This window comes from Pseudophryne corroboree, chromosome 4 (assembly GCF_028390025.1).
Source record: "Pseudophryne corroboree isolate aPseCor3 chromosome 4, aPseCor3.hap2, whole genome shotgun sequence".
Taxonomy (NCBI): Eukaryota; Metazoa; Chordata; class Amphibia; order Anura; family Myobatrachidae; genus Pseudophryne; species Pseudophryne corroboree.
The window spans coordinates 395,232,760-395,244,283 of record NC_086447.1 but is presented as its reverse complement, the minus strand read 5'-3'; the positions used below and the strand labels follow the sequence as shown (position 1 = coordinate 395,244,283).

Below are 11,524 nucleotides of genomic sequence, written 5' to 3'. Positions count from 1 at the left end.
ATATATATATATATATATATATATATGTATGTATTGCACAGCATGGTTGCACTGGTAATTTGTTAAAGGTGAGATAAATCCTGCATAGTGGCAAACTACTGAGCACCAAGCAGCCTGTGTAATATAAGTTTGTACTTACCGTGATAATCTGGGCACCAACCTGCAGGGTAAAGGTGTACAAGGGCCTGAGCTGACATTAAAAAGACTAGCGATTGTCCTGGAAAGAATAGCCAGACTATGCGGCAAATCACACATTTTGTGTATTTTTCCTATGGAAAATATACAATTGTGGATACCCGTAACCCACGCCAGTTCCCTGCTCTTGTCCTTAAGCGTATATATTACTAATGCAGTCGCCAGTTATGATGTATGCTGCACATGTACTCCTATGGGGAGAGTGGGATACATATGTAGGAAAACATACGGAAAAGCTTGAGAGAAAATACAATTTGAAGAATCTGGATTTAGTTGATCATAAGCACACATGCACACATACTTAGTTTTGGTGATAATAATGCAGACTGTACACCCCACAGTGCTTCGCATCAGTGTAAAAAGGGAAGTAAAGTGAAGGGGTTAATGGTGCTTTGCCTTCCTAGTCTCAGATTACAATGAGAAGCCTCTTCTTTCCCAGCAGGGATTTGCTTACATTGGTCTTTAGATCTGACTAGAAGAGCGCTGTATATTTATGTGAGCACTACATGTAGGTGGCAATAACAGACACAGGCTTTACATGGACTTCCAATACTATCTGGCTGCACTCTGCAGAGTACTCCATCTGTAAGCGTGAGTGCAGGGATACAAGGAGACACACTGGGTAAGGTTATCAGCAGCTGTGCAGGGGCACTATACACTAGAGGAGCCGGTCCTTGAAGCGACTTCCAGGTGTTCTAAGAGGGACTTGGTGAAAGTCAGTAGCACCCTCAGGAGAGTCAGGGACTTGTACTGACTAACAAGGAAACATGCAGCACCGCTTTGGATTCCTACCACCAGCAAGTAGACTGCATAGCACAGTGCTATAGGAACGCTGGACTTGCCTTGAGAAGAGATCCTGGTGACATCTCCTGAACGTAACGCCAAAGATGTCCGATCTACGGATGACACTGACGTAAGCAGGTTGTCGTCTTTGAAGCTTTCTGAAGTCTACTCCACTTGTGTGATATTAATAATACAGGGAGCAGTGAGTGTCAGCTCCTGAGACATGGAACTCCTTAGGGTAATAGCAGTCTTGCTCAGTAGCTGCTGCTGCCTTGTGATGGGCTTGGGGGAAAACCATGTCCATTCCAGCTTTATATATAGGAGACTACGAAACCACGAAAGAAAAGAAATCCAGAGAGAGATCCTTTCCATCCTGGGCTTACCTCACAGACCCAGGCCCTTCTCACCTGGGAAACAAGCGTCCTCTGCGCCCCTCTTCATGCTGGACCTGTATAACGTGATGGCTAATGAAGAGGAGCACGACATGTTGGGCTACTCCCTAAGTGGATCTATGATCGAGAGCAGGGGTATGAGGAGAGGGTACCCAGCGGTGGCCAACGGGTACTCCCGAAAAGCCCAGTCTTACCGCACAGCACCACTGACCACCCAGAGTCCGCCTATAGCCAGCCTGCATGACACCAACTTTCTCAATGACGCGGATATGGTGATGAGTTTCGTCAATCTTGGTAAGTTTAATTCATGTAACAGGCGATAAATGTGTATTTACTCATCTCATTGGAAATTCGTTCAATTTGTTGGTAACTTTAATGAAGCATAACTTCATCCAAAACATAGAACACGTTTACTTAATCTATATCACTTGTGAATGTTCTGTGCGATGTATATTTATATATTGAAGAGTTATTTAAGTCTCACCAGTCCAACAGTTTGAAAAGAATTGGGTTCGCTTAAAGGGATGGTGGTCCTGTGAAGTATCATTGTTTGACAGTTACTTCGATTTCCTAAATAGAGCCTCCCAAACCTTTTCAAGAGCTCGCATACATCATATACATAAGAGATCTGGGAGATACAGTCTCGTTGCACTTCTAAATAGCTACACACAACCTTCGTTTATTATCTGACAGATTATGTTCATTATCTTGCCAAATCATCAGAAATCCAATTTATCAAATCTTCCCAAATTCGTTAGTTCTGCAGCAGAAGAGAGGACATTTGACAGGTCACATCTTGTACTGATCAGAGCTGCTTTGTGGTTTATGTTGAATTCTTAACACAAACATGATGTAAGATACAAGCTCACCATATGGTAAAGTTACTGAACATTGTTCTTTCTTATTAATTGCTCAGTGGCTTTCTGTAACAAGTGTACAGACGGTGCATTGTCCTAGGAGACGATCAGTTGCATACTATCATGCATTTGAAACCTGCTCCATAATTGGGGTAAGCAAACACATAACTATACTGAGAGTAATTGGAATGGTTTTGATGGCGTTCCCATTATATAAGCTCTGGTTTTAGCACAATTAGGACAGGAATAAACAGAAGCCGTATTTAGATTAGCGTGCGGTGCTGCCAAGTGGGGACATGCTACCTTAACATCAAGTGAAATAAAACGTAAAATAATTCTTTGCTGTTGGGAGAAATCACCCATGTACGTCTAAAGTAACCGAGGATGGGACTGTGTACATCCATACATTCTTCTAAATCAAATTTAATGGGTTGTGCTTCTAGATCCGACGTAACAATTGCTGATATAATAATAAACAGGGGCCTTAGGTAACCTGTAGAACTATAGCTTTAAGCAGGCCCTGCCTGTCTCCGGCTCTTATGTCCTGCTGGGACATGCAGTTCTTCAACAGCTGAGAGGGCCCTAAGTTATACACCACATTTATTATTAAAGACAACAAAAGGAAACTCATTTTACCAAAGTGTTAAAAAAGTTATTTCAAATAAATGTTATAGCTCTAAAAGAAAATAGAATTCAAAGGATGAGGCTGAAGTGTTCTCTACGGTGTACACTTACTACACTTACTAATGTATGCAAATTAAGTGCATGCTTCATAATTAGTTTGTTGAAACAAAACATGTTAATATTATGTAACTGTACAATCTCCCTGTTTTTCAGGCAATGCATATATATATATATATATATATATATATATATATATATTGGTCCCCTTTGACGTACTAAATAAATACAGCGTTTCTTGTTTATTCTATTGAATTTTAACCTAATGTAACTTTGACATAGAAATAGTACCTAGAATGCAGTTTTAGGAGTTACAGAAAGCACCGTCTAGTATTGTGGGGAGGGGGGGGGGGGGGTCACACACTGTATTCGGGAAAACAACAGGAACGTTTGGAGAGAATCTGAGCTGCAGAGCTCCCACTTTTGGTGTGATTCAGGAAGGAAATGATTAGAAAAGCATCGTGCACCCGAACAAGCGTGTACTGGGCACAGCATTGACAAAGCAATTCTGTGCTAATAATATTATGACATAAGACAACACAGATTTCATGAAACTTAAACAGAACCAGATATTCCGAACAAAAGCTGCAATTGTATTCCGATTTTTTCATAAACCTCCCAGTCAAAATCATGTTTGAACTTCTCACCTCTAAAAAACACATTAACTGAGCCTATGATTCTAATAAAACTAGCCCACTCTAAGCTGAGCAGACACAATTGAACATATTCATTGCTTGGATAAACAAATACGTGAAACTTTCAGGCTGAGGGAGGCCAGCTTGGTGGCTGAGATAATTCCTAAGGAACTTTTTTCATGAATAACTAGTATGGGCTCCATCCTGGCCCTTAGCTGAGTAACATCTTCAGACTGTAAGATAGAACTATAAATATTGTTATTGACATGTGTACACGTGATAGTGTATCATATGTTTACATACATTATCTTTATTAAGGAATTTGCTTAAAATGAATCCGTCGGCCTTTAATTGCGTAATTAAAATCTATTAAAATCTATTATCGTTCACTTGCAAAAAACAAAACAAAACCAAAACCCATTAAGTGCACCCATTAATAACGTTCTTCAATTACGTTAACCTAAATATATTCTCTGAGCATGTATTACTTCTTCCACTGAGTACTTCTGTTTATTCACTTAAAAGGATTGCTACAAATGTCAACCGAGCTTACTTGTTTGGAGTGGGTGGTACAGTTCCTGTATGTAAGTGATCTTATGCTCCAGCTTTGTAATTTGTGAGAAAAGCAGAAGCTGAGTTTATGGACATAGTGCAACGAAATATAACTCACAGGTAGCAAAACGTGGCAATCGATTTAGCATATGCTGAGTGATGATTTTCCCTTATTATGAATGTTATTACCACGGACTGACTGGTGATCCTTTCACTATCAGCGGCGATCCTGCTGGGAATTTGTTTGTATCTTTGGAATTGAAAATGATGTAAATAAAGGTATAGCATTAAATATAAAATAATAAAATTAGTTTAATTAATGGCACTGTTGAGTATGTTTAGTGTTATGTAAACGGATTGCGTTAATTTGGTAATGAACCCACACGTTTTATGCACTGTATATATAGTTAAATATATATATATATATATATATATATATATATATATACATACATACACATACATCACACATCCTCACACGAATTTATATATATATATATATATATATATACATCACACACACACACACACACACACACACACACACACACACACACACACACACACACACACACACATGCTGCATATATATGAAAGTGTACTTGTGTGTTAGTAATATGCATTGTTCAATAGATGTATTTCTTTCAATAGAGTATAGAGTTAGGGCTCATATAAATTTTATTTTCATATACTTACTCTGTATCTATTCCTGAAATGGGACGTAGTGTCATCTGCTGTATCATTGCTATTGGACAGAGGAGGGTGATGTTTAATTTGTTATACGGAAACCCATATAGGTACATACACAGTAGCACAACAGGATCACTCAGTGTACTTTCCGCTTATAATATATTTCTATCAGTATCTATTGTAAACATGGCTCTACCACAAAAATATATAGTTATGTCTCAATAATATATATAATAATTTAATGTCCTTACAGTTTTAATGCAATCCTCGGCCTCTGTATGTCCCTGACACAAACGGGTTAACATCATCGACAATTAAACTAAGTTAACAAAACCCTTTAAAGGAGATCAAAAACCTGTTAAATTATAGATACGCCCCTAATAATAATGCTTTGTTATTCTGGGGAAATGAACTCATCTGAAATTCTCCTAAACTGCTTAAAGTGAAACTCCCCGGGAGGGAAAGGGTGCTGTGGATTAGGACAGGAGAGATGAAAGGCGGCACTGATCAGACCTAATTCCCCATCCCAGTATTTTGCTGGATCTGACAATGTTACTGATTATGGCAGAATCCAGGACAAGAGGGTGACAGGATCAGGAAGGACATTGGGGGCGCCAGGGAGGGACCAGGGGATTTTCTATACCTTTAAATTAAACATTTTGATCTAATTTAGCGACCACCGCCCAGTCCTGAAGCTAAGTAGGTCACTCACTGGGGTCAGGGAGAGCGAATTCTTCCTCACTCCCAAACCTTATATTGCTTTTCCCTTCAGGCTGACTCACGGCTAAATCAATTGGTTCCGGTTTTAATTTATACATCAAGGTTTGGATTAAGCTGTGACCTTTGGAAAATGATGAGTTTATGGATTGCCCGTCCTCAGGGAGTGAGTGTGATCGCTTGGCACTTTAGAGAGGGTCTGCTGGGCTGGCTCGCTAGGTAGGGTTTCTAGGCTCGCTTTCCAGAGAGAATGTGCTGGTCTGGCTCCCTAGAGAGGGTGTTCTGGCTCTCCACGAAGGGTGTGATGGCTGGCTTCCCAGAGAGGGTGTGCTCCCTAGCTGGCTCTCCAAGTAGGGTGTGCTGGGCTAGGTCACTAGGCAGGGTGTGATGCTGGCTGCCCAGAAAGGGTGAGCTGCCGCTTGCTTCACAGGGAGGGTGTACTCTATTAGCTCACAAGGGAGGGTGTGCTGGGCTGACTCCCCAGAAAGGGTGTGCTGGGCTAACTCACCCGGCATGTTTTCCCACACTGCTGTCCGGTCTGTTGTTTTCTTGTCTGCTGCCCTGTCCTTTGTTCTTTCTTTCTTCTACTGTCCTTTCATTACCTGACAGTTTTAATTGGCCAAAGGCAAGACATCTGTCCAGCAAGGTAAATGGAGGGCCCTGTACATAACTTTCATCCTCCTGTTTGGCCTAATAATTAACGTATGCCAGCAGAATTTACAATTTTATGTCCATGAAATAATGAATTTCTTTGCTTAAAATTCATATTAGACTATTTAATGTTTTCTTTTTGGAGTGCAGATTACTAAATGTAAAGGTAATTAATGTGTTAATTAATGTGCCATTCTCAAAACTGTTTGCAATAGATCATATTATGCAAATAGAAATATGTATTATTATTATTATTATTATTATTATTATTATTATATTACCAAATAACATTGCTGATGTGCCATCTACTCAGTGATAATGCTAGGAAATAAAACCATTAGGGATTTGCAGTATCTAGTAATAACAGTGGTGGGTAATCGCTGGGATCATCTATAGGTGTGACTCTGAGTAGTATTAGGGCGTTCCGGGGTCCGGACAGTTTCGGTTTTTACCTAATCCCACGATTTTGCGCTGCTCATATTTTTACTCCTCGTATTTGCTTTGGGTAAAATCTTGCGGGTTTTCAGCGTTTGTGGTTCGGGTGTAGTAGCGCCTCTTACAATAAAGGACATCGGTAGCTCCACTGTCCATATGTGGGGGCTCTAATAAATCTCATGCATTATTTAAACAGTCTATTTAACAACACAACATAAATGTTATATTTAGTTCACAGGCGAAATTTGCACCCTGCAGCCGATTCACACTGCGTGCTTTCTGCTGCCCCACCAATCATACACATATTATATAATCTATATAATAATAGCTGTAGCCGTGGGAAAGCTCCTTTCTGCTATTACTATAAGTGGCAGTGTGGGTGACTGGATCACACATGGGAAGAGATCAGAGGCAAACAAGAGGTGCCATTGTTCTCCATCTATATTTATGAATGACTCAGACTGCAGTCACAGATTATATTTTATTGGATATGGCGTAGTAGGGCTTCCCCATTTTCTCCTAAATGAAACTCCGGGGTCGGCTGAAAGAGATTTTCCGCTTACATGGTTCATAGCATGAAAGGATAGAGCATTGTTAACAAGATTATCTCTGTAGAAGGGTTATGAGTATGGGGGTAGATCGGGGACCACTTCTAATTGGCGTGACACGGGTGACTGTTTCTGCAGGGGAGACACAGGGGCGACCCCACATATAGTGTTATTGCCCTGCCAAGATATTATTACACTCATCTATGGCTGTTTACTTCCCTGATACACCGTTGAGACTAGAAAACAATAAGCAGCATTCCTCATTACAACTGCCTATAGATGTGTCATCTATGGCTGCCTATAGATGTGTCATCTATGGCTGTTTACTTCCCTGATACACCATTGAGACTAGAAAACAATAAGTAGCATTCCTCATTACAACTGCCTATAGATGTGTCTCATGATTAGCGACATCTATCATCACTAATCAGTAATCTTCTCTATGGAGTTCTTAATGGAGAAACAGGTTTACAGTGTATAACATGTTCAGGATGAAAAAAGTGCTTGTTTGCAATTTATCCAACCTAATGCATCATTTGTCGTTATACTGTCAGGTGTCATGGTGCAGAGACTACAGTGGAGACACAAAGCACACATAAGCAGGAACATAAGCAGCAGACAAAGCAAAGGGTTGCAATGATTTATTCCTCACCAAGTAGATTCTGCAGTATTTCTCCGAAGTTTATAATAAGGCATCATGCAGCTAAATAGTAATATGTAGAATAGGTTTTGCAACAGAAAAGTAATAAACTTCTTTCAGTGTCCATATATGAACAGTCCTAATGAAGCTAGGAGAGGTAAAACTCCCAAGAATCACTTCTTCATCAAACCCAGCCATCTTTCATCCTAACCCTCTGTTCCACGCCCACCGTCTGCCCCATCTGTGTCACCTTTGTCTGTCTACCCCTCCACTTTAGGCTGGGTACACACTTGAGGATGCGCATAAGATGCAACATTGTCATTGGCAAATGATATCGGGCATAGATACACACTGAATGATATTGTCACCGATATCGTCAGTGATGTCATCCATCCACTTCCAGGAGCATTTCCAATATCTTTAGATTTCACTAAAGACTTTAAACTAAAGATATTGGACATCATTAATGACCCGCAGGAACAGGGCCAGCTCCAGGCATGTTTGAATTGAGCAGCCGCACAGGGCGCCACCCTTAATGGGTGCCGCACGCTGGCACCACCATATTCGAGCCTGGAGCCAGCCTGCTAACAGCCTAAACTGCTCTGTGCGTCCTGTGTGCGCTGTGCGGCACCAGACACCGGTGCCGCACAGCACGCATAGTGTGCACAGAATAGTTTAGCTTTAATCTGCCCGTGGCCCACAGCACTCCTCCTCCCTCATCGCCGACTCGCTGCCGCCGGCAAAGCAGGTACTGTGGGGGCATTTATGTATCTGGCACTGTGGGGGCATTTATGTATCTGGCACTGTGGGGGCATATATGTATCTGGCACTGTGGGGGCATTTATGTAGCTGGCACTGCTGGGGGCATATCATGTGTAACTGGCACTGCTGGGGGGCATATCATGTGTAGCTGGCACTGCTGGGGGGGCAGTCATGTCTATATGGCTCTGCTGGGGGGCATATCATGTGTAGCTGGCACTGCTGGCGGGCATATCATGTGTAGCGGGCACTGCTGGGGGCGTGTAATGTCTATCTGGCACTGCTGGGGGCATGTCATGTCTATCTGGCACTGTACCACTGTAGACATTATGTGTATCTGGCACGATACTGGAGACATTATGTGTATCTGGCACTATACTGGAGACATTATGTGTAAGGAACACTACTGTGGCTGTTATGCATAAGGCTGCTAATTGTGTGCATAGAAGGGGTGTGCAAATATATTTATTTATAGTTTGATAATATGAAATTGTGAGGACACACCCACTTTTCCAGGAGAGCACACGCACATGGGGGGGGGGGGGGGGGCGCTTTGAAAATTTCTCGCTCAGGGTGCTAGTAGGCCTGGAGCCGGCCCTGCTGAGGAGCATGCATTGTTGACGATATAGAGCATACACACTGGCCAATGTGAATGATATATCTGATTTGCCAGATCGGACGATATCGTCAAGTGTATACCCACAAGGAGGGTGCTCTCTCCTCATGTGCTTTTCCTTCACTTACATAAGGTGGGTACACACTAGAGCGACGGGGATTCGTTCCGATGTCAGAACAAATCTTCGTCAGCCCAAGATCTTGTGTACACACTGGGGCGATGCTAATGAAGGTCGGAACAAACATGTTTTGTCCTTCATTAGCATAATGATAGCGACAAAGCTTGTTTTTTTGTGCATCACCTAGAACCAAGTGTCCATTGCTAGCAACTGCGGGAGCGCACAATCCCCTGTACACACTGAGCGATGTAGGTAATATGTCGTTACATGCCAACAGCGCTGTAGTGTGTACCTAGTGTGTACCCAGCTTTAGACTATCATCTATGCCATGCTCCCTACTGCACCTGACACTTGGTTTCTGCCACCCTGATGCTTATTTCAGTGTTTTGTCTGCTGATGCAACAATGATTAAAAACCAGGTACTTGTCCTACATTGTCTTGTACTGTAAGTCATTGTTTTCTTGTTTTGCTTATTTCTTTATGTACTTTTTTAGGTGTCGTGGAACCCTTGTGGGACCATATAAATAAAGAATAATAATAATAATAATAATAATAATAATAATAATAATAATAATTGATATGTCTTCCACTGTAAATCATAATCAGATTTAACATGTGCAGAGAAATTTAGATTTGGGTGGTTTACTTTGTTTCTATGCAGAGTAAATACTGTCCGCTTTATTTTTATACTGCAATTTAGATTTCATTTTGAACACTCCTCACACAAATCTAACTCTCTCTGTACGTTCTTACTTCCCCACCTGCAGCGCGCATGGTTTTGCCCATGTGATCAGGTCTGAATTAGGCCCATAGAATAGTATGGATGGTGTAATGGTTAGCATTACTGCCTCACAGCAATGAGGTCATGCGTTAATTTCCTGCTATGGCCTCACTGTGTGGAGTTTGTATATTCTCCCCTTGTTTGCTTGGGTTTCTCTGGGTACTCCGGTTTCCTCCGACAATTCAAACAATATACCACTAGGTTAACTGGCTCCCGGACAAAAACAAAAAATAAAATAAACCTAGTGTGTAAGTGTGTACATGGGCAGACTAGATAGGCCAAGTGGTTCTTATCTGTCATCAAATTCTATGTTTCTATGTTTAGTTGGCAAAGCAACCAATCCTCTTTTAACTGTCATTTTAAAGATTGTGCTAGAAAAAAGACAGATGCTGATTTGTTGATTTGGGCCACTTTATCTCTCTCCAAGGCTTGATACATCTCTCACTAAGTGAATAATCTAACATCATTAGGCTATTTGGATTTAAGCCAATGTTTCCACATAGTTGTTGCAAAAAAGAAAAGGATCATAAAAAATCAATTGAGAAAACGTTTGAAAGAGTTATGTAGGCAACAATTAACTGTACTTTGCTCATCTCTTTTTCTACCTACCCACACTTCAAAATTGCATCCAGATGGATAGAAAGGCTAGGGAAAGGCACGCAAATCAGGACTGCGCCACGTGTAGTCAATGATGCTTTTAAAATCTTTTTAATGACTGTGCCAGACTGGAAAGCTCATTAAGATACATTTTTCTTACTGCTTTTATGTTGCAGCAGATTATATGTTTTGTATTTATATAGCAAAAAAAATAAAAATAGGATTAAATATAATCTGGAGTATACAATATCAACCAGAAAGAACAAATAAAAAATGAATTGTCATCTTATTATGCAAATCTAAATATTTTGCACATCATTAACTGTACAAAACATTTGTGTTTTACAATTTTAATCTACATATCCAAATTAGAATCTACTCATTATTTTATATATTTTTTTGATGTCACATCGAGATCCTACATACTTCAGTTTTTTTCTAGGTCACTAAGCTATACAGTAGTAAAAACAGCATCCAAATTCATCCAGTAGTTTTTTGCATGGTGCCAGAACGAACAAACGAACAGACACACAAAATTCAGATTTTATTTCCTCTCCACAGTTTGTAAAACAGTCCATAGAAGTATGTTTCTCAAAAAAAAAAAAAAGACAGACACAACCCTTACATTTTTATTATATGTATAGATGCATTTTGGCAACAGACTGCAAACTTAAGGGCCCTACACATTGACATATAACACTGCATGATAAGAATGTTGTCATTCATTAATGAATGAGAATTCGTTCATATATCATGCAGTGTGTAGACACCAACGACGGATGATGCGCGGCCCCGTGCACGTTCATCGTTAGTGCCCCGTCGCTTATGAATGCAGGCCAATATGGGCGAGATTGTCCATATTAGCATGTATTGCTAT

General features: G+C 40.7%; 1 protein-coding gene across 2 annotated transcripts in view; it reads left to right on the top strand.

The window, feature by feature from the left end:
* Nucleotides 1-625: 625 nt before the first annotated feature.
* Nucleotides 626-11,524, top strand: part of BMP5 (bone morphogenetic protein 5) — a 308,430-nt gene continuing 297,531 nt past the window's right edge. For both annotated transcript variants that reach the window (XM_063916726.1, XM_063916727.1), the window contains exon 1: nt 626-1,664. In XM_063916726.1, coding sequence (XP_063772796.1) covers nt 1,202-1,664 — 463 coding nt within the window. In that variant the 5' untranslated portion in view covers nt 626-1,201. The remainder of the gene's footprint in view (nt 1,665-11,524) is intronic.